Consider the following 22,877-nt stretch of genomic DNA (forward strand, 5'->3'; position numbering starts at 1 on the left):
CACCCGGACCCTGCCAGATGTCAGCCAGACGACAGGTAGGCAGACCCCCCACTCTTCTCCCACCCACCCCCCAGGCTGGGGCCTTCTGGCCCCTCATTCCCTCCCCCGCCCGCCCTCTTTCCGCCCCAGACCGGCCTTGCCCCGGGCATCGTGAGAGAGGCGCCCACAGGGCATGGGAGAAGCCTCCTGGGCACCACGAAGCAGAGGGGCTCAGGTGGCGCAGCCTTTGTGGCCGAGGGAGGCCTCCCAGGTGGGCTTCAGACCCCCGTGGCCCCCAGACTCACTGGGCCTCCGTGTCTTTTCAGCGGCTACCAGATGAAGCATGGAGGAAGACCACGTCTCCATCATCTCCACCACAGGTGAGCCCCTGCGCCATCTGGGCACCCGGCAGCTGGCACCCACCAGCACCCACCGGGGCTGCTCTGACTGGTGCGCCCTTCTCTCTTTCAGGCTTCCCTGGCTTGTGAGGCCCCCACCCACCAGAAGAGCCTCCCCCTTGTCCATCCCCTCCCACCTCGGGCAGCCCAGGCTCTCCCCCACCCCGATCTCCAGAGCCGGCTGAATTGGGAGACGAGTGAGGGGACCTCCTCCCCGACTCCACCCAGATCAACGGGCACTCCCCAAGTTGCTGGCCGGGGCATCCAAGTCCCCCAGGGTCTGCTTTATTATCTTAATAAAGATAATGCCTACAAAATGTCTCAGCAGTCCAGACAAGTGATTTCCCCTTTCACGGGCCTGGGGAGTCGGACCCGGCTGGAATCTTAGCGGTGGGGCACTCTGGAAACCATGGGCAAAAAGATGCCAGAAGGGGCATAGAAGGCGCCATGCAGAGATCATAGTGTCTGTCAATGTTGGCATGTTTAAGATGGGTGGACTTCAACTCCCAGAATTCCCAATCAACATGCTTTAAGATGGGTGGACTTCAACTCCCAGAATTCCCCAGCCGGCATGCTTTAGATGGGTGGACTTCAACTCCCAGAATTCCCCAATCAACATGCTTTAAGATGGGTGGACATGCTGCCATGGTTCTCGGCTGTCCGTCCAGAGGCCTCCTCTGCCAGCTGCCTCTGCTCCACGTCCCCACAGGGCACAGCCTCCGGGCGAGTGGGGAGGGAATGGAGCCCTGCCTGATGGGGGAGGTAGTACCTGGGAATTCCAGGCGTGGAAAGCCCCCCCCCTCAAACGTCAAAGGGTTTATCGCACGGTTTGTTTTCCCTGATTAGCCTCCGCTGGGTTATCAGCTGGTTGTTTGCAAAAGACGGCACTTCAATGGGGCCATTATGGCCGGAGAATTAAGAAAGCCGATGCCCCCCCCCCTCTCTGCCCCACCAGGTGTGGGACTCTGGCTGTGCCATGGCTGTGCCCAGATCACACCAACCCTGTGATGTGGGGGGAAGGGAGTTCCCAGGGGGGGGGCAGCAGATGCCCCTGGTGCCCAGCCCAGCTGGAGGGCCCTTCTTGAAGAGTGCCAAGTTTGGATTAAGCTTCGAATTCGAGATGGGCACCCCCAAATTCACCTCCCTCCAGGCTCTGGGGGAAGGAGCCCAGCCAGGCGTCCCTCCCTCCAAGCACTGAGGCCGGGGGGCCCCCAAAGGGAGCCCCTTCCCCATGGCTGGGAATCCCCCTGTGCAGGGACCTCTAGTTCCGCCTTAGCCATGAAAGGCAGCTGGGTGGACCTCGGGCCAATCACCAGGAGACGGCGAGTTCTAGTCCTGCCTTGGGCACGAAAGCTGGCCAGTCCCTCTCTCTTCGCCCAATCCGCCTCGCAGGGCTGTTGTTGCTGTGGGAAAAAGCAGTTAGAAAGGAGTTTTGTGTAGCTCGCTCCTTCTAAAAATCGTAAAAGAATCTGGAATGCAAATAAATATATAATTTTAAACAATGCTAAGAGCTGCCAGCTTTCTTTGAGGTGACCTGTCCTATCGGTCAGCCTGGAATGGGCAGCCACCAGGTCCCATAGATTCCGAGGGTCCAAGTGTCCATCGGCAGCCGTTGTGTATCCTGGCCTCAGCACCGTCCTGTGTCCATTCCCAGCACGGGGGGGGGGGCACACAAAAGGCCTCCACCCACCCTTAGAGCCACCAAGTGACCGAGGCTGAGGTCTTTGTTATACAAGCACGAAAGGCCAGCTGGCTCGCAAAAGGTCTCATTCTGGGCTGGCTCTGCTTGGGGAGGGGGTCTTTAACCCCCCCCGCTCCGCCCCCATCGCCCAGCAGCCTCCCTCTGCCCTGCCGCAACCCCTGGCCGGCACTCCCGCCCGCCCGCCCACTGCAACCTCCTCCAAGGTCCCGGGGTTATCGCAGTTGGTTATCCTGAAGCAATTGGACACGTGTGGCATTGCGGTTTTCCTGGCCCAGAGATAGCAGGGAGCCAGAGGTGGCCGGAGGGGGAGGCGCCAGCCGAGGAAAAGGGGGTTCACTGGAGAGAGCCCCCCGCCCCGTCACGCAGCTGTGGATCTGGAAGGCTCATAGCTCTCCAGGGTGGCCAGGCAGCCCCACAGACAGACAGACAGGCAGACGGACCCCAAATCTGTAGCTGTCAGTCCTTGCTCAGTTGCAGCCTTGACTCCATTGCCTTTCACCTGCACAGGTGGGAGGGTGACACACACACCCCCGGCTCCCTCCCTGTTTCCAGAGTGGGCTTTATGTGGTTTCACTGTCCCCGTTCTTATTTTCAATGGAAATTTTCCCCTGTTTTAAGGCAAATTATCTAGAGACCTTGGGACATTGGGACAGACAGACAGACACACAGACAGACAGACAGACAGACAGATTAGAGAGAGAAAGAGTAAGTTTAGATAGATAGATAGATAGATAGATAGATAGATAGATAGATAGATAGGCAGACAGATTAGAGAGAGAGTGATAGATAGATAGATAGATAGATAGATAGATAGATAGATAGATAGACAGATTAGAGAGAGAGTGATAGATAGATAGATAGATAGATAGATAGATAGATAGATAGATAGATAGATAGATAGACAGATTAGAGAGAGTGATAGATAGATAGATAGATAAGATAGATAGATAGATAGATAGATAGAGAGAGAGAGAGAGAGAGAGTAAGTTTTAGATAGATAGATAGACAGACATAGAGTGATAGATATATAGACAGAGAGTGATAGATAGATAGATAGATAGATAGATAGATAGATAGATAGATAGATAGATAGATAGATAGGCAGACAGATTAGAGAGAGGGTGATAGATAGATAGATAGATAGATAGATAGATAGATAGATAGATAGATAGATAGATAGATAGATAGACAGATTAGAGAGAGTGATAGATAGATAGATAGATAGATAGATAGACAGATTAGAGAGAGTGATAGATAGATAGATAGATAGACAGATTAGAGAGAGAGTGATAGATAGATAGATAGATAGATAGACAGATTAGAGAGAGTGATAGATAGATAGATAGATAGATAGATAGACAGATTAGAGAGAGAGTGATAGATAGATAGATAGATAGATAGATAGATAGATAGATAGATTAGAGAGAGAGAGAGAGTAAGTTTTAGATAGATAGATAGACAGACATAGAGTGATAGATATATAGACAGAGAGTGATAGATAGATAGATAGATAGATAGATAGATAGATAGATAGATAGATAGATAGATAGATAGATAGATAGATAGACAGATTAGAGAGAGAGAGAGAGGAAGTTTTAGATAGATAGATAGATAGATAGATAGATAGATAGATAGATAGGCAGATAGAGTGATAGATATATAGACAGAGAAAGAGAGAGATAGACAGAGAGTGATAGATAGATAGAGAGACAGATTAGAGAGAGAGAGAGAAAGAGAGAGAGTCAGTTAGATATAGATAGATAGATAGATAGATAGATAGATAGATAGATAGATAGATAGACAGATTAGAGAGAGAGAGAAAGAGAGAGAGAGTAAGTTAGATATAGATAGATTGATAGATAGATAGATTGATAGATAGATAGATTGATAGATAGATAGAGAGAGAGAGAGAGAGAGAGAGAGTAAGTTTTAGATAGATAGATAGACAGACATAGAGTGATAGATATATAGACAGAGAGAGTGATAGATAGATAGATAGATAGATAGATAGATAGATAGACAGATTAGAGAGAGAGAGAGTAAGTTTTAGATAGATAGATAGGTAGATAGATAGATAGATAGATAGGTAGGTAGATAGATAGATAGATAGATAGATAGATAGATAGATAGATAGATATAGATATAGATATAGATATAGATATAGATAGATTGATAGATAGATAGATAGATAGATATAGATATAGATATAGATATAGATATAGATATAGATATAGATAGATAGATAGATAGATATAGATATAGATATAGATATAGATATAGATATAGATATAGATATAGATATAGATATAGATATAGATATAGATATAGATATATATATAGATATATAGATATATAAGACACAAACAAAGGCAAAAACGAAAAGAGTTGGAAGAGGAAATCAAAAGAAAAATTTGAAATGTATCTAAATTGTGTTATAGAGGAAGGAGGCACAAAGGGGACAAAAATAAGGGTTTGGAAATAGATAAGATATTTAGATAAAGAGATAAGGCCCCTAGCTAGAGAAGAGTACAGAAAAAGCTGAATCAGCAAATAACTTCTGGGGAAATCCTGCAGGTAATCAATCAATCAAGATTAGGAACAATGTAAACTGCTTAAGTTTGTTTATGGTAAGAAGCTGAGTTCAATGCAGAGATTTTAGAGCCAAGGTGGCGCAGTGGTTAAATGCAGCACTGCAGGCTACTGCTAGATCCGCAGTTCAGCGGTTCAAATCTCACCGGCTCAAGGTTGACTCAGCCTTCCGTCCTTCCGAGGTGGGTGAAATGAGGACCCAGATTGTTGTTGGGGGCGATATGCTGACTCTGTAAACCGCTTAGAGGGGGCTGAAAGGCCTATGAAGCGGTATATAAGTCTACTGCTATTTTAGACTGTGTTTGATAAAAAGCTATACCGGGTACGGGCTCTGGTAAGTCGGGAGGGGGGAAGGGAGGTGGGGTCCTAGGGGGGAGGTGGGAGGTGGGGAAATATAGTTTGTGCCAGTTTTTAAAAGAACAGGATTGCACTTGTATACTGTTGCTTTTTTTGAAAAATTTTAGTATATAAATAAGAAGCTGAATATATCGATGGATAGTAGAAATACACAGAAGGGAGGAGCAGAGGGAAAGAAGAGGGAGGGGCAGAGAGGGAGGGAGAGGGGTATGGGAGGAGGGGGAGATGGAAGGGAGGGGGAGAAAGGAGCGTTAGAGGGGGAGGGGAGGTAGGAGAGGGGAAAGTTGGAGGGGAAGAAAGGAAAGTTGGAGGGGGGGAAAGAAAGGGTGGAGGGAGGGTTGAAGGGCTCCATTGGTTTGGTCTTTGGGGGGAGACGAGGAGGGCTGGGTCTATCGCTCAATGCTAGACGGCCTCAACCAGGCACAGTAGACACGTGACTGTATGAAGTGAAAGTGAAAGTGACAGAAAAGAGTTGAAAGGCGAGATGGATGACCCGGGGACTCGCTCTGAACACGGAAGCTCCATCGGAAAGCCGGGCGGGGGGCGCAGGGAGCCCTTCCCCCCCAGGAAGTCTGCTGCCGGGGGGGGAGGGTGGCCCTGCGCCATCCTCTGATCGCCCCCTCCCCCCCCTCCCCCCAGCCAGACCCGCGCCCCCTCCCCGGGCCATGCCCACCGAGAGCTCCCCGCTTCCGAGGTGAGCAGACCCAGGAGGGGAGCCCGCGCGGGTTCCCTGCACTCCAACACTGCGGATGGTTCCTCGCCTCTCGCCACGGTGGGTGCGACCCCCCCCCCCATTTGAGCCACCTCTCTCCCGTCCCTTCCTCCGCAGACAACGCCTGGGTCAGCAACCCCTGGCAGAACGAGGGGAAGTGCCAGGTCACCCCGGAGGGCTTCGAGTGTGCCTGTGTCGAGGGCTACATCGGACCCCTCTGCCAGGACTCCCCATTTGAGGGTTCGACCCAGCGCCCCCCAAAACCACCGCGCCCAGCACCACCCGGACCCTGCCAGATGTCAGCCAGACGACAGGTAGGCAGACCCCCCACTCTTCTCCCACCCACCCCCAGGCTGGGGCCTTCTGGCCCCTCATTCCCTCCCCCGCCCGCCCTCTTTCCGCCCCAGACCGGCCTTGCCCCGGGCATCGTGAGAGAGGCGCCCACAGGGCATGGGAGAAGCCTCCTGGGCACCACGAAGCAGAGGGGCTCAGGTGGCGCAGCCTTTGTGGCCGAGGGAGGCCTCCCAGGTGGGCTTCAGACCCCCGTGGCCCCCAGACTCACTGGGCCTCCGTGTCTTTTCAGCGGCTACCAGATGAAGCTGGAGGAAGACCACGTCTCCATCATCTCCACCACAGGTGAGCCCCTGCGCCATCTGGGCACCCGGCAGCTGGCACCCACCAGCACCCACCGGGGCTGCTCTGACTGGTGCGCCCTTCTCTCTTTCAGGCTTCCCTGGCTTGTGAGGCCCTGACCCACCAGAAGAGATTCCCCCTCGTCCATCCCACCTCGGGCAGCCCAGGCTCTCCCCCACCCTGATCTCCAGAGCTGGCTGAATTGGGAGACCTCCTCCCTGACTCCACCCAGATCAACGGGCACTCCCCAAGTTGCTGGCCGGGGCATCCAAGTCCCCCAAGGGTCTGCTTTATCATCTTAATAAAGATAATGCCTAGAAAATGTCTCAGCAGTCCAGACAAGTGATTTCCCCCTTTCACGGGCCTGGGGAGGAGGAGCCGGCTGGAATCTTAGCAGTGGGGCACTCTGAAACATGGGCAAAAAGATGCCAGTAGGGGCATAGAAAGGGCGCCATGCAGAGATCATAGTGTCTGTCAATGTTGGCATGTTTAAGATGGACGGTCTTCAACTCCCAGAATTCCCCAATCAACATGATTTAAGATGGGTGGACTTCAACTCCCAGAATTCCCCAGCTGGCATGCTTTAAGATGGGTGGACTTCAACTCCCAGAATTCCCCAATCAACATACTTTAAGATGGGTGGACTTCAACTCCCAGAATTCCCCAATCAACATGCTTTAAGATGGGTGGACATGCTGCCATGGTTCTCGGCTGTCCGTCCAGAGGCCTCCTCTGCCAGCCGCCTCTGCTCCACGTCCCACAGGGCACAGGCCACGGGGCGAGAGAGAGGGAATGGAGCCCTGCCTGATGGGGGAGGTAGTACCTGGGAATTCCAGGCGTGGAAAGCCCCCCCCTCCCCAAAGGCAAAGGGTTTTATCGCACCGTTTGTTTTCCCTGATTAGCCTCCGCTGGGTTATCAGCTGGTTGTTTGCAAAAGACGGCACTTCAATGGGGCCATTATGGCCGGAGATTAAGAAAGCCGATGCCCCCCCCCTCTCTGCCCCACCAGGTGTGGGACTCTGGCTGTGCCATGGCTGTGCCCAGATCACACCAACCCTGTGATGTGGGGGGGGGAAGGGAGTTCCCAGGGGGAGCACCAGCTGGAGGGCCCTTCCTGAAGAGAGCCAAGTTTGGATTAAGCTTTGAATTCAGGATGGCCACCCCCAAATTCACCTCCCCTCCAGGCTCTGGGGGAAGGAGCCCAGCCAAGGGTCCCTCCCTCCAAGCACTGAGGCCGGGGGGGCCCCCCCAAAGGGAGCCCCTTCCCCATGGCTGGGAATCCCCCTGTGCAGGGACCCACAGCCTGCCCCCCACCCCCCGGGCAGCCCACTTGGGGGTTTTGCTCCATGGCAGGAAAGAGGGTTTCTGGCCCCTTCGCCTGAAGGCTGGGAGTTCTAGTCCTGACTCCTGCATGGAAGCCAACTGGGTGGCCTTGGGCCAATCACTAGGAGACAGTGAGTTCCAGTTCCGCCTTAGCCATGAAAGGCAGCCGGGTGGACCTCGGGCCAATCACCAGGAGACGGCGAGTTCTAGCCCTGCCTTGGGCACGAAAGCTGGCCAGTCCCTCTCTCTTCGCCCAATCCGCCTCGCAGGGCTGTTGTTGCTGTGGGAAAAGCAGTTAGAAAGGAGTTTTGTGTAGCTCGCTCCTTCTAAAAATCGTAAAAGAATCTGGAATGCAAATAAATATATAATTTTTAAAAATCCTAAGAGCTGCCAGCTTTCTTTGAGGTGACCTGTCCTATCGGTCAGCCTGGAATGGGCAGCCGTCAGATCCCATAGATTCCGAGGGTCCAAGTGTCCATCGGCAGCCGTTGTGTATCCTGGCCTCAGCACCGCCCTGTGTCCATTCCCAGCACGGGGGGGGGGGGCACACAAAAGGCCTCCACCCACCCTTAGAGCCACCAAGTGACGGAGGCTGAGGTCTTTGTTATACAAGCATGAAAGGCCAGCTGGCTCGCAAAAGGTCTCATTCTGGGCTGGCTCTGCTTGGGGAGGGGGCCTTTAACCCCCCCGCTCCACCCCCATCGCCCAGCAGCCTCCCTCTGCCCTGCCGCAACCCCTGGCCGGCACTCCCGCCCGCCCGCCCACTGCAACCTCCTCCAAGGTCCCGGGGTTATCGCGGTTTGTTATCCTGAAGCAATTGGACACCTGTGGCATTGCGGTTTTCCTGGCCCAGAGATAGCAGGGAGCCAGAGGTGGCCGCAGGGGGAGGCGCCAGCCGAGGAAAAGGGGGTTCACTGGAGAGAGCCCCCCGCCCCGTCACGCAGCTGTGGATCTAGAAGGATCATAGCTCTCCCAGGGTGGCCAGGCAGCCCCACAGACAGACAGACAGACAGACAGACAGACGGACCCCAAATCTGTAGCTGTCAGTCCTTGCTCAGTTGCAGCCTTGACCTCATTGTCTTTTCACCTGCACAGGTGGGAGGGTGACACCCCCCCCCGGCTCCCTCCCTGTTTCCAGAGTGGGCTTTATGTGGTTTCACTGTCCCCGTTCTTATTTTCAATGGAAATTTTCCCCTGTTTTAAGGCAAATTATCTAGAGACCTTGGGACATTGGGACAGATGGATGGATGGATGGATGGATGGATGGATGGATGGATGGATGGATGGATGGATAGATAGATAGAATTAGAGAGAGAGAAAGAGTAAGTTTGAGATGATAGATAGATAGATAGATAGACAGACATAGAGTGATAGATAGATAGATAGACAGATTAGAGAGAGAAAGAGAGAGAGAAAGTTAGAGATAGATAGATAGATAGATAGATAGATAGATAGATAGACACAGACATAGAGTGATAGATAGATAGATAGATAGACAGACATAGAGTGATAGATAGATAGATAGATAGATAGATAGATAGATAGACAGATTAGAGAGAAAGAGAGAGAGAGAAAGTTAGAGATAGATAGATAGATAGATAGATAGATAGATAGATAGATAGATAGACAGATTAGAGAGAAAGAGAGAGAGAGAAAGTTAGAGATAGATAGATAGATAGATAGATAGATAGATAGATAGATAGATAGATAGATAGATAGACAGACAGACAGACATAGAGTGATAGATAGATAGATAGATAGACAGACATAGAGAGATAGATAGATAGATAGATAGATAGATAGATAGATAGATAGATAGATAGACAGATTAGAGAGAGAAAGAGAGAGAGAGTAAGTTAGATATAGATAGATAGATAGATAGATAGATAGATAGATAGACAGACACAGACAGACAGAAAGATTAGAGAGAGAAAGAGAGTAAGTTTGAGATAGATAGATAGATAGATAGATAGATAGATAGATAGATATAGAGTGATTGATATATAAATAGACAGAGAGAGAGTGACAGATAGATAGACAGAGAAAGAGAGAGAAAGTTAGATATAGATAGATAGATAGATAGATAGATAGATAGATAGATAGATAGATGGATAGATGGATAGACAGACAGACAGACAGACAGACATAGAGTGATCGATATATAAATAGACAGAGTGACAGATAGATAGATAGATAGATAGATAGATTAGAGAGAGAAAGAGAGAGAGAGAAAGTTAGAGATAGATAGATAGATAGCTAGACAGACAGACAGAGTGATAGATAGATAGATAGATAGATAGATAGATAGATAGATAGATAGATAGATAGATAGATAGATAGATAGATAGATAGATAGATAGATAGATAGATAGATAAACAGACAGACAGACAGACAGACAAATGAAGACTTCCGAGTTTAGGAAAAGCCCGCGTGGAATACAGGGGGGGGGGTCACCTTTCCACCTGTTGGGAAGAATCTCCGCTGCGCAGGGAGGAGGAAAAGCGGGGTCCCTGCCGCAGGGGGATGGGGTGCCAGGGCGGGGGGCGCGGACTTTCCCTCCAGGGGGGCCAATGGGATTCCCTCCCCCCCCCCCAGAAGCAGCCGGGGTTCTCCCCGTGGCCGTCGGGCGCTGCGGAGGAGAGCCCGGGAGCCCCCCCCCCGCCCGCCTTCCCTGGCGCCGCCTCCGCCCCCGCCCCTTCCCCCGCCCCTCCCGGCAGCATCTGAGCGGACGGGCGGGGGAAAGATGCAGCCCGGCGGCGGCGGAGGGCCCGGCCGGCCCGGTCACATGCCGAGCCCGTGAGCCGCGGACGGAGCCAGGTGGGCGAGGGGCGCGGGGAAACGGGCGGGGGGCTCCCGGAGCCGCTCTCGGGGGGGAGGGGGGCGGCCGGGGGAGGGGGGGGAGATCGGAGGATCCCTTTCCTCCCCTCCCCATAATTGGGGGTCTCCGCTGCCCGGGCATCGCCCCCCGCCCCAGCCCCTCCCGCCGCTCCCTCCCAAGCGGCGAGTGTCCCCCCCCGGTGGGCGCTGCGCCCCTCGGGTCCCCCTCCCCACTTTGCCCTCCCCCCGGAGGCGGGAGGGGGGGCGCCAGTAGACCCCCAGCCCACCCTCTGTCCGGGCATGCCGGCGATGGATGCCCCGGGGACTCGCTCTGAACGCGGAAGCCCCATCGAAGAGCCGGGCGGGGGGGGGCAGGGAGCCCTTCCCCCCCCCGGAAGTCTGCTGCCAGGGGGGGGTCTGCGGCAGCCTCTGATCTCCCCCCCCTCCCCATCTCCCCCCTCTCCCCCCCCAGCCAGACCCGCGCCCCCTCCCCGGGCCATGTCCACCGAGAGCTCCCCGCTGCTCAGCTACCGGCTCTTTCGGGTCTCGGGGGACGCGGAGATGGCGGGGGTCGGCCAGGAGGAGGCACCCCTGGTGGTGGGCTCGAGCTCCGGCGGCGGCGGCGCCCCCGACCCGGCCCGCCAGCTCTCCACCTTCTTCGGGGTCATCGTGCCCACCGTCCTCTCCATGTTCAGCATCGTGGTCTTCATGCGAGTCGGTAGGTCGGGGGGACTCCGTCCTGGGGGGGAGGGAGGGGAGGGGGGGTTTCTCAGCCTAGAGCTCACCCCCCCTCCCTTCTCCCTTCTCCCCCCCTCCCCACTCTTGCCAGGGTTCGTGGTGGGCCACGCGGGGTTCCTGCAGTCGCTGCTGATGCTGGTGGTCGCCTATCTCATCATCTCCCTCACCGTCCTCTCCGTCTGCGCCATCTCCACCAACGGAGCCGTCCAGGCTGGGGGGGCTTACTGTATCCTTTGGCGCTGCCCCCCACCCACCCCAAGGGGTGGCCGCACTGAAAGACACCCCCGGGGGGGCTCCAGGGCTGGCAGACCTGCTCTTCCTGGGCAGAGAGTCCGAAGGGGACCTCGCAGGTCATCTAGTCCAACTCCTTGCCCCAGCGGGAGACCCGACACGTGCCTCCACCTAGGATCGAACTCCCAACCGCCTGATTGTGAGCCGAGGCACCAAGTCCAGCCTCGTAGGTGCTGTCCCCGCTCCCAGGACCAATGCGGGCCTTTCCAAACCCCAACCTGAGTGTGGCCCCTGGCCGTGCAGAGGAGGAGATGTGGCACATGGGATTCGTGGTCCTTCGGAAGGGAGGCGACGGGCCACCTCCGATGCTGGGCTTTGGCATCCCACCCAAGGATTCGGCCTGCTCCTCGGCTCCTACAAGCTGCAGGCGAGGGAGGGAGGGAGGGGACACTGCCCAGATGGGGGGGATGTTGGGGTCTCTCCAGGGTCACCCCTCAAACACCCAAAAACCCAGCCTGAGGGGGGGAGACTGCCTCTGTGGGGGGCTCCCTCCCTCAAGGGGGCCTTGTGTGTGTGCTATTTTCCCTTAACTGCCCCCCCCCTGCGCCCTCCAGTCATGATCAGCCGGACTCTGGGCCCCGAGTTCGGGGGCAGCATCGGCCTCATGTTCTACCTGGCCAACGTCTGCGCCTGCGGCGTCTACGTCCTTGGGCTGGTGGAAGCCATTCTGGACGTCTTCGGAGCAGGTGGGGCCTCCAGCCACAGAGCCTCCCTCCCCCCAGGGGTTGGGTTGGAGACACAGGGCAGGTTGTTCTGCTCCGGACACGGGTGCGGATCTTGCCCTGAAGCCCCCCCCCTCTTCTCTCTCTCTCTCTCTCTCCACCTGGCCCAGACGGATCAGAGCCAGCGGGCCTGAAGACCCTCCCGCAGGGCTACCTCTACAGCTTCCTCTACAGCTCCCTGGTGCTGCTGCTGTGCCTGCTGGTGTGCCTGGTGGGGGCCCAGATCTACTCCCGGGCGGCTTTCTTCATCTTCCTCCTGGTCAACCTGGTGCTGGTCACCATCTTCGTCAGCTTCTTCACCGTCTCCCCGAGGGAGATCGCCGTCTCCCACGGCGGCAACCAGACTTTCAACGCCTCCTTCACCGGCTTCAACATCTCCACCCTCAGGGACAACCTGTATGGTAGGGGGGCTTCGGACAGGTGGTGCGAGGAGGGAGGACCAGGGGCCGGCCTTCAGCCCCGGCATCTCCTGGGGCCTAGAGGTGGACCTCTAGGCCTCACAATCGGGCCTAGAGGCTGTGAGTTTGATCCTAGGTAGAGGCAAATATTTCTCTCTCCCGGCACGATCCGCCCTGGCGACGGGGAAAGGCGTCCGGCCAGTAAAACACTCTGCTAGCTCCATCCAGTCGCCCAGACTCTACCTCGCAAGGGATTATGGGGCCTTAAATGATGTGCCGGGGAGAGGGGTGTCCGGCAGCCTCTCTGGGTGGCCAGATGAAGAAGCCACAGGGAGGGAGGGGAAGGGAGGGCTGGAGGTAGCCGTGCCCCCTCGGGATAACCTGACTCTCCCGTCCTCCACATAGCCATGTACTCGAGGGACTACACAACCAACAACATGATGTCTTTTGCCACCGTCTTTGCCGTCATGTTCAACGGCTGCACCGGGATCATGGCCGGCTCCAACATGTCAGGTGAGGCGTGGAAGGCCCCCCGGGGAGGGGGGGGATCCGGGAGTGCTCCCATGGGGCAGACGGGAGGGTAACGGCGGCTGATTCCCGCAGGGGAGCTGAAGAACGCCAGCGCCTCCATCCCCAAGGGGACCATCGTGGCCGTCCTGTATACCTTCATCATCTACTTCTTCCTTTTCTTCATGACCGGCTTCACCTGCGAGAGGTGAGCGGCTGCAGGGACGCCAGCGGGTAGCAGCCCCTCCCCCACAACAGGTTGGGGGCTGCAGGGACGCCAGCGGGTAGCTGGGCCCAAGGCAGGCATGGTGGGTGGGCAGACTGACTCCGCAGGGTTCCGAATAGCCCCCAAAATTAAATCAGAGTCCCAGGCAGAGGATTCCTCCAAGTTCCCAATTTATGAAGAGAGCCACGTTGGCACATCTGGGGACACCCGAATCTGAAAGCTTCCCGGTTTCCCCCCCACCCAGTTCAAAGTTCAAGATCTTGCCTCCACACCCACATCTCCCATCTCATGGTCCAATCTCCCACTTCCCTTTTGCAGTTCCACCCATCCAGGGGCAGAGGTGCAAAGAATAAAAGATGACCTTGGTTTTCTAGAAAGAATGTTGTTATGGCTACCTAGCATCTAACTCCATACAATCCCATTTTCCCACCGTAGAAAAAGCATCGTAGAATAATGGACAGTGCGGCGGGCCAAATTTTTAAAAAAAATAACATTAGTGGCCTGAAGAGGTGGGGGGGGGGTCTCCAAGTGGGGCGTGGAGGATTTCTGGCAGGGGAGAGACTGATTCCCCCCCCACTTGCCTTGGTCCTCGCCCCCTCCCCCCTCAGGGCCCTCCTGAAAGGCGACTACGGCTTCTTCCGCTCCATCAACATCTGGCCGCCGTTCGTGCTGATGGGCATCTACTCCGCCTCGCTTTCGGCTTCCATGAGCAACCTGATTGGCGCTTCCCGCATCCTCCACGCCTTGGCCAAGGATGACCTGTTCGGTGAGCGAACCCCCCCCCAACCCCACCCGCAAAGCCCCTTGGCAGACCCTCCCCTCCTCCAGTGGATGCTGTCGGGCTTCCAAATAGCATCAAAAATTAAATCAAAGTATTGCTCAAAGTTCCCAATTGATGAAGAGAGCCATGTTGGCACATCTGGGAAAACCCACATCTGGAAGCTTCCCGGTTTTCCCACCCAGTTGAAAGTTCAAGATCTTGCCCCCCACCCACCCACAAGTCCATCCCACGGTCCAATCTCCCACTCCATGCTGGCAGTTTCCACCCATCCAGTTCCATCCAGGTGCAGAGGTGCAAAGAGAAAGGATGACCTTGGTTTTCTAGAAAGAATGTTGTTATGGCTACCTAGCATCTAACTCCATACAATCCCATTTTCCCACCATAGAATAATAGAAAGTGTGGCAGGCCAAAGACCCACAAGAAAAGATGGCTGCAGGCCTGACAGATGCTTCTTTCTCTCCCCGCAGGTGTTGTCCTGGCTCCGGCCAAGATTGTCTCCAGAGGAGGCAACCCCTGGGTGGCCGTCCTCTACACCTGGGGCCTCGCACAGGTAACATCTCCCCCGCCCCCCAAAATCAGGCCCTAAGAACGAAGCCCAAGAGGTGAAATTAGTTGTCTTTGGTGTTCATCTCTAGCTGGGGCCTCCAAATGCGGCCACTTTAAAACTTCTGGATTTCCAGAATTCCCCAGCCAGCCAGCCAGCCAGGACAAGCGAGCTGGGAATTTTGGAAGTTGAACTCCCACAAGCCTCAAAATCACATTTGGAGACTCCTGCTCTATACAAGGAATCCTCGACTTAACGACTGCGATCGGGCCCTCAAATTTCTGTTGCTCAAGTGAAACGTTTGTTGCCCTTTCTTGTCACCGTCGCTAAGCGAAACACTGCGGTTGTTAAGTTAGGAAGAGTGAATCCAGCTTCCCCGTTGGTTTTACTTGTCAGGGGGTCGGTCGCAAAAGGGGATCAAGCGACCCCGAGACACGGCGACCGTCATGAGACGGTGGCACCCGAAGTTTGATCACGTGACCCTGGGGATGCTACGACGGCCTTAAGAGTGGGGAAACGGTCATAAGTGCCTCTTTCCAGCGTACCTTTGCATGGCCACTAAATGGAGAGCCGTGAGCCTAGTAAGACCTGCAGACAGGATCTTGCCAGACGAAAGCATAACGAGAGAGAGAGAGGGAGACTCCTGTGAGCTGCCAGAGAACTCGCCTTCCCTAGCCTTGCCTTCTTCCTGCCCCCCCAGACACTCCCATCTCCCCTGCCTCTGTGCCCTCGGGGAGAGCAGCCCCTCCCTCCCAGGACCCCCAAACTCTCTTTCCCGCCCCTGGTCCACGTCGGGTGACTCCGGGGGTCCTCAAGGCAGAAGAGACCCTCATTAGGAACCCATCCCTTCTCCGGTTCTTTGCTCCAATGGCTGGCCGCCTTCTGGCCCTAAGCGGGGGCACCTGAGGGCCTGGGCAATGCTGTGAAGGGTGGAAGGTGGGCACCTACCTGCCGGCTGGGGGGGGGGGCTTTCCCGGGTCCCTCCCCCCCTTTAAGGAGCTCTGCCTTCCTCAGCTGGTGCTCCTGGTGGGGAAACTCAACACCATCGCTGGCATCGTCACCGTCTTCTACCTGGTGGCCTATGCCGCCGTTGACCTGGCCTGCCTGGCGCTCGAGTGGGCCTCGGCCCCCAACTTCCGGTGGGTGCAGCTCCCGTCCCAAGAGGGAGGAGGGGGAGGGCACACGCGGGGGGAGGGGGAGGCTGTGGGTTCAGGTGCGACCTCAAGTCCCAGAAGGGATGGGATGGGGGAGGACCTTGCCAGCCACATCCATCTCTCTCTTTCTCTTTCTTTCTTTCTTTCTTTCTTTCTTTCTTTCTTTCTTTCTTTCTCTTTCTCTTTTCTTCCTTCCTTCTTTTCTTTCTTTCTTTTTCTTCTTTCCTTTCTTTCTCTCCCTCTATTTTCTTTTTTCTTCTTCTTTCCTTTCTTCCCTCTTTCCTTTCTTTTCCTTCTTTCTTCATTTTTCCTTCTTTCCTTCCTTCCTCTCTCCCTCTATTTTCTTTTTTCTTCTTCTTTCCTTTCTTCCCTCTTTCCTTTCTTTTCCTTCTTTCTTCATTTTTCCTTCCTTCTTTCTTTCCTTCCTCTCTCTCTCTCTCTCCCTTTTGTCTCCGCAGCCCCACCTTCCAGCTCTTCTCCTGGCACACCTGCCTTCTTGGCATCCTCTCCTGCCTGGTGATGATGTTCCTGATCAGCCCGGCGGGGGCCTCGGGGAGCCTGGGGCTGATGCTCCTCCTGTTGGGCTTCATCCACCTCCGCTCGGCCGCCTCTTCCTGGGGCTACATCAGCCAGGCGCTCATCTTCCACCAGGTGCCCGGCGGGGGCTGGGCTGGGCTGCTCCAGAGTCGGGCGGGAGTCTGTCCGTCTCGTCCGGCCGCGGGGGGTCGGGGCAAGGCTGGCTGAGCAGGACGAGGGGTCTTCCGTGGGGAAGGGGCTGTGACGATCCGTACATCACGGGGGGGCTAAATGGTGGAGGCAGGGATGGTGGAGGGGGGGGCTCAACTCACAGCCACGATTGGAAGTCTGTGGCTCGGCCTGATTTTACGAACCTTTTCCCCATGGTTGTTAAGTGAAAAAGATGGTCGTGAAGCCCACCCGGCTTCCCCCGTGGAAGCCCCCCCCCCGGGGAAGGTCACGCATGACTTGGTCACATGACCCCAGGAGGCTCCACCCGCCGTAAATCCACTTCGGTTGCCAAGGGCCCAAATTCTGATCAGGCGTCCGTCAATGGACACGGCCTTTTTTAAAAATAATTTTCCCCTTTCCGATTCATTCACAAATGTAGATTCTTATAATTGCTCCTTAACCTTCGTCTATTCATCATTAATATCTGTAATTATTTCCTCACAAATATAGAGAATACATTTCGGGTCATTTTCTTGTCATCCTATACCTCCATCTTATTTTGCAACAACTTTGCTCCTTCCCTCTTCTCAGCCTCCCTTCTCTGCCTTCTTCTTTCCTTCTCTCCTTCCTCCTTTCTTCTTCCCCTCTCCTTTCCCCCTCCTCCTCTCTCCTCTTCCTTCTTACCCTCTTAATTCCCCTCCCTTACTCCCTCTGCTTTCTTCCTTTCCCTCCTCATCCTTCCTCCTTTCTCCTTCCCCCTCCTCCTCCTCTCCTCTTCCTTTCCCCTCTCTCCTACTCTTCATTCTCCTCCCTTACTCCTTCGGCTTTCTTCCTTTCCCTCCTCATCCTTCCTCCCCTCTCCTTCCCCTCTCCTTCCCCCTCCTCCTCCTCTTCTCTTCCTTCTTCCCCTCTCTCCAACTCTTAATTCCCCTCCCTTCCTCCCTCTGCTTTCTTTCTTTCCCTCCTCATCCTTCCTCCTTTCTCCTTCCCCTCTCCTTCCCCCTCCTCCTCCTCCTCTCTTCTCTTCCTTCTCCCACTCTCTCCTACTCTTCATTCCCCTCCCTTACTCCTTCAGCTTTCTTCCTTTCCCTCCTCATCCTTCCTCCCCTCTCCTTCCCCCTCCTCCTCCTCCTCCTCTCTTCTCTTCCTTCTTCCCCTCTTAATTCCCCTCCCTTACTCCTTCTGCTTTCTTCCTTTCCCTCCCCATCCTTCCTCCTATTTTCTTCCCCTCTCCTTCCCCCTCCTCCTCCTCTTCTCTTCCTTCTGTCTCTCCTCCTCTTAATTCCCCTCCCTTACTCCTTCTGCTTTCTTCCTTTCCCTCCCCATCCTTCCTCCTATTTTCTTCCCCTCTCCTTCCCCCTCCTCCTCCTCTTCTCTTCCTTCTGTCTCTCCTCCTCTTAATTCCCCTCCCTTACTCCCTCTGCTTTCTTCCTTTCCTTCTTCCTCCCCCCTCCTTTCTTCTTCCCCTCTTTCCCCCTCCTCCTCCTCCTCTCTTCTCTTCTTACCGTCTCTCCTCCTCTTAATTCCCCTCCCTTACTCCCTCTGCTTTCTTTCTTTCCTTCCTCATCCTTCCTCCTTTCTCCTTCCCCCTCCTCCTCTCCTCTTCCTTTTCCCCTCTCTCCTACTCTTAATTCCCCTCCCTTACTCCCTCTGCTTTCTTCCTTTCCCTCCTCATCCTCCCTCCTTTCTCCTTTCCCTCTCCTTCCCCCTCCTCCTCCTCTCCTCTTCTCTTCCTTCTTACCGTCTCTCCTACTCTTAATTCCCCTCCCTTACTCCTTCTGCTTTCTTCCTTCCTTCCTTTCCCTCTTCCTCCCCCCTCCTTTCCATTGTAGCTTATTCACTTTCTCTAATGCAGTGTTTCTCAACCTTGGCGACTTTAAGTCCTGTGGACTTAAACTCCCAGAATCCCCCAGCCAGCTATGCTGGCTGGGGGATTCTGGGTGTTGAAGTCCACAGGACTTAAAGTCGCCAAGGTTGAGAAACACTGCTCTAATGGGGTGGCATTTCAGCAATCCCAATTTTATATTTTCATACAAACAATTCCCTCTATTACATTTTATTTCTGATATTACATCCACTGATGCCATTTTCCCACTTCTTTACTTGCATTTCAATATTTTCTTGTTTCCCCTCCTCCTAATTTGCTGTTGTCGTTTTGAATGGTCACTAAGCGAGGAGTTGTATGTCGAAGGCTACCTGTAATGCACAAGATGGGGGGCAGAGCAGGACGGGATCCCCTTCGGTGGCCTCACTTAGTGACGGTTTGAGGTTCCCAGGGACGTGAACCCTTTTTCACCCTTATGACCATTACGGCGTCTCCATGCTTATATGATCAAAATTCAGGCGCTTGGCAAGTGACTCGTATTTATGACGGTTGTGTCCCTGCTCCGGCAACCTGGATTCACTTAACAACCGTGTTCCTAACCACAACAACAGTGCTGATTCCCTTAACTATTGTGGCAAGAACGGTCACTTTAATGAGGACCCAGGGATGTAGCGTGCTCTGAAGCGGTATATAAGTCTACGGGCAATTGGTAAGCGGGACAGAACTCACTTAACGACGGTCTCGCTTAGCAACGTAAATGTTGAACTCCTTGACTTACGACCGCCCGCAGAGGAGAAGACAGTGTGAACACTCCCAGCTGAAGACCAGCGGGGGGAAATGTCTCCTGTGGGGCTAACAGGGGGGGTCTCTTCCCCTCTTCCTCCTCCTTACCCTCCCCCCCCCCCAAAAGGTCCGGAAGTACCTGTTGCTCCTTGACATCCGGAAGGACCACGTCAAATTCTGGCGCCCGCAGATCTTGCTGATGGTGGCCAACCCTCGCGGGGGATCCCAGCTGATGAGGTTCATCAACCACCTGAAGAAAGGGGGCCTCTTCGTCCTGGGCCACGTGGAGATCGGGGACCTGGGTAGGAGCATGGATGGGGGGGGGGCCCTGCAGACTCCCGGGGACTCCTCTCCCGTGGGACCCCATGGATCCCGGGGGGGAGTGTGGGGGTGGTGGTGGCAGGATTTGGAAAGACTGAACCCCAGAAGCATGGGACGAAGGGGCATCTTCCCCACACCCCCCGGCCTATCCCCTTGCCCTGCCGGCGGTGCCACCTTTGGTGCCTCTCCCACTGCAGATACGATGCCCTCGGACCCCATCCAGGCTCATTACAACTTCTGGCTCAGCCTGGTGGACAAACTCAGCATCAAGGCCTTCGTGGACCTCACCCTGTCGCCCTCCGTCCGCCAGGGGACGCAGCACCTGCTCCGGATTACGGGCCTGGGTGAGGAGGGGGCAGGAGGAGGGCTGTGCCAGGAGGGGAGGGCACCTGGGGGGGTCAGCTTTTGGCGTCGAGGTGCCTGGCGTTTCTTTCCTTCTGCTGTTTTGAGGGGAGTTTGGGAGTTGCTAACCCCTGTGAGGTCGGTCTTGATTGCCCCTGGGTGCCCCTGAGAATGAAGCATTGAAGCCCCGCCCTCTGCCCCCCCCCACAGGTGGCTCTGCCCCTTCCCATCCACAGATCACAGCCAGATGTTTCGGGGGAGTCAAACCAAATCAATCTGCTTATTCGTTCATTCGTATCCTGCCTTTTATTAGTTCTATGAATGAACTGATGCTCCTCCTTCCTCTTATCTTACCATAACAACCACCCTGCGAGGCGGGCTGGGCTGAGAGAGAAGGACTGGCCCAAAGTCACCCAGCCGGCTTCCATGCCCAAGGTGGGGACTAGAACTCACCGTCTCCTAGTGATTGGCCCCAAGTCATCCAGATGGCTTTCATGCTTCAGGCGCCACTAGGATTCCCAGGCGCCTGGCGATTTCCCCGATCACCCAGCCACGCATATGTGCCTAAGGCGGGACTAGAACTCACCGCCTCCTAGTTTCTAACCCAGCACCTTCCCCACTGGGCCAAACCTGGCCACAGGATGGGTTCTTGCACCCCCTTTATTGGGGCGGGGAGGGAAGTTAACAGGGACTATAAATCCCAGTCAGGGTGCTGCGCCTTGATCTGCCTGGGGGGGGTGGGGGGGAGCCCGGCTGGTTCTCCCTTTCAGGACCCGCTCGGGCCGCCAGAGTCGAACTGGTTCGTGTGCTTCCTTTGCCTTGCAGGCGGGATGAAACCCAACACGCTGGTCCTCGGTTTCTATGACGACTGCGTGCCTGAGGATTACTTCCTGCAGGACCCGGCCTTCAGCCAAGCCCGGGAGAACGACGAGTTCGGGGTGGACCTGGCGGCCCTGCAAGCCCACTTCCCCCCCGTGCGGGTGACGGCCAACCAGCGGGCCCTGAAGCCCTCCGAGTACGTGGCCATCGTCTCGGACGCGGTGAAGATGCACAAGAACGTGTGCCTGGCCCGCTACTTCCACCTGCTGGACAAGGACCTGCTCTCCTCTTCGGCCTCCAAGAGGCGCCTGGAAGGCCGCTACATCGACGTCTGGCCCCTCAACCTCCTGCGCCCCGACACGCCCACCTACGTGGACATCTGCAGCCTCTTCCTCCTCCAGATGGCCTGTATCCTCACCATGGTCAGCTCCTGGAAGGGGGCCCGGCTGCGACTCTTCATCTGCGTGGAGTCGGGGGACGGCGGCTGGGTGAGCAAGGAGGAGAAGCTGCGGGAGCTGCTGACCAAGCTGAGGATCAAGGCCACCATCAAGATCGTGACCTGGGACCAGGTGGCCAACTGCCAGAGCCACCCGCGGCCTCCGGGCACCGTTGAGGTCCAGGCTCCCCCGGAGGCTCTCCCCACGGAGAAGCGCTCGGGGGAAACCTTCCTCAACGCGGCCACCTTCCGTGTGACGGACGAGTATTTGGCTTCGGTCAACGAGCTTCTGCGGAAGCAAGGCGGCCAGACGGCCGTGCGGTTCCTCTACCTGCCGCGTCCCCCCGCCGACACCTCTCAGTACGAGCGCTACCTGGAGCAGCTGGAGATTCTCACCACCGACCTGGGGCCCACGCTGCTGATCCACGGGCTGACCCCCGTCACGTGCACCGAACTGTAAGTGGCCGGCAGCGGGCCCCGCAGTCGTGACCGGCAGCGACTCTAAAACGCCTTGTCGCCGATGAACAAAACGTGCCTTTGTCTCTGGAGTGGGGGGAGTGGAGAAGTGAGGAGGAAGCCGGGCCGAGCACGGCTGGGCTGAAGACGTGGGGGGAGAAGGGGAACATTTGGGGCAGCTGAGAAGGCCTGCCGAATCAGGAGAGGAGGAACAAGGGCTGAGTTCTGCAGGACACAAACGTCTTCCACTATTTCGGGACACTTTCCGTCTTAATGGACCTGAGGGTCCCCAGCCGGGAGATCTTCCTGTACCCCTGGAGGCCCGAGGGCTTCTTCTCAGCTCTCCCCCAGATTTCCAGAGCCGGGAATTATTTCCTCATCCGTTTCCTTGTGCGAGAAGGCCGGGCACCGATATTCAGGTGAAGGAAACGTCTTCCAACCCCTTTGGATTTCAACGCGATTTGGTCCTCAACCAGAGGTCTGTGCCGGCTTGGCCAAGGCTACCGGCCTCCCCAGGTGTGGAATTACAACGCCCATCCCTCATCGCGGGCCGCTCGAGGGTGGCTGCGTTTGGCGGGAACGATGGGATTTGCGGTGCGGCTCTACCAAGAAGTGCATTCGGTGTCATTGGGGAAACCGTTTGGATGGGGGGGACGTTGCGTGGAGCTTCCGATTTGAGTTGGAGGTGGGTCGTTTCTGGGCGTGTTTTTGAACCCAGGACAGCCCTGCCTCTGGCTCGCACGTCTTTGTGTTCCGAGTGGTTGAAACGACCCCTTTTCAGAGGCCTTGAGCGAAAGCAGTCCTTTTTGGCAGCCACCCCTCCTTCAGCTGGAGCAGAACGGGTGGTTTGAGGGGAGAGCCTCTTTGCACCCCAAGTTCTCCCCCTCCCCCCATGGAGGTCAAGGTTAAAGCGCCTTTGCTCCCACCCCCCTCCCCAAGCCCTGGCTGGGGTCTCCACCCATGCCATTAGCATAGCGGATTAGAAATGAAAACACGCTTAACCAAAAGGGAGTTTTTAACTTCGTTCCTGCAAGGGATGCTTCTACTAACCACTAACTGGGCCCCGGAATCAGCTGCCTCCCAAACCAGGGCTGTCGGGGGGCACCTGGGAAAACCGGGTGCGGGGATGGAAAGGGGGGGGGTCGTCAAGGGAGCCCCAGCACCAACAGGGAGGGGAGGGGGAGAGAGCAGCTGCTCCTGCGGAAGAAACCGGGGCAATAAAAGCGAGATTCTTGGAGTGGAGTCGTGTCTGCCTTTAAGCTGCGGCGTTTGTGGGCTTCCCCCTGCCCAGGGGTCCAGACGCCATGGAGGATCAGCGAGGAAGGGAACAGGGGGC

The 22,877-nt window shown here is 55.5% G+C and overlaps 1 protein-coding gene and 1 long non-coding RNA gene across 3 annotated transcripts; both read left to right on the forward strand.

Moving 5' to 3' along the window:
• The first annotated feature begins 5,952 nt into the window (after positions 1-5,952).
• On the forward strand, positions 5,953-6,561 carry LOC148046943 (uncharacterized). The gene is made up of 3 exons (XR_015696293.1): positions 5,953-6,051; positions 6,321-6,373; positions 6,465-6,561. It is a non-coding gene; the product is annotated as an uncharacterized LOC148046943 (long non-coding RNA).
• A 3,847-nt stretch (positions 6,562-10,408) lies between these two features.
• On the forward strand, positions 10,409-22,625 carry SLC12A9 (solute carrier family 12 member 9). Of its 2 annotated transcripts, none has more exons than XM_087714323.1 (14): positions 10,409-10,511; positions 10,988-11,229; positions 11,341-11,475; positions 12,095-12,226; positions 12,373-12,663; positions 13,066-13,173; positions 13,264-13,375; positions 14,002-14,159; positions 14,642-14,724; positions 15,733-15,857; positions 16,331-16,523; positions 19,295-19,469; positions 19,686-19,832; positions 20,656-22,625. In XM_087714323.1, the coding sequence occupies exons 2-14, from the start codon at positions 11,010-11,012 to the stop codon at positions 21,543-21,545; spliced, it is 2,769 nt and encodes a 922-aa protein (XP_087570449.1). In that variant the 5' UTR covers positions 10,409-10,511; positions 10,988-11,009; the 3' UTR covers positions 21,546-22,625. The 2 variants fall into 2 exon arrangements, with proteins under 2 accessions (XP_087570449.1, XP_087570448.1); XM_087714322.1 differs by having other exon boundaries at positions 10,412-10,511; positions 10,984-11,229.
• The last annotated feature ends 252 nt before the right edge of the window (positions 22,626-22,877 follow it).

Source organism: Thamnophis sirtalis, unplaced genomic scaffold, assembly GCF_051295495.1.
Source record: "Thamnophis sirtalis isolate CommonGarterSnake01/CBP01778 unplaced genomic scaffold, rThaSir2_p1.2 scaffold_4, whole genome shotgun sequence".
NCBI lineage: Eukaryota > Metazoa > Chordata > Lepidosauria > Squamata > Natricidae > Thamnophis > Thamnophis sirtalis.

What these genes read in the sequence shown, in the direction of transcription:
- SLC12A9 (XM_087714323.1), top strand. Translation starts at nt 11,010, where the DNA reads ATGTCCACCGAGAGCTCCCCGCTGCTCAGCTACCGGCTCTTTCGGGTC. An exon ending in CCTCAGGGACAACCTGTATG is followed by an intron (nt 12,664 to 13,065) that starts GTAGGGGGGCTT and finishes TCCTCCACATAG; the next exon opens with CCATGTACTCGAGGGACTAC. An exon ending in GCTCCGGATTACGGGCCTGG is followed by an intron (nt 19,833 to 20,655) that starts GTGAGGAGGGGG and finishes TTTGCCTTGCAG; the next exon opens with GCGGGATGAAACCCAACACG.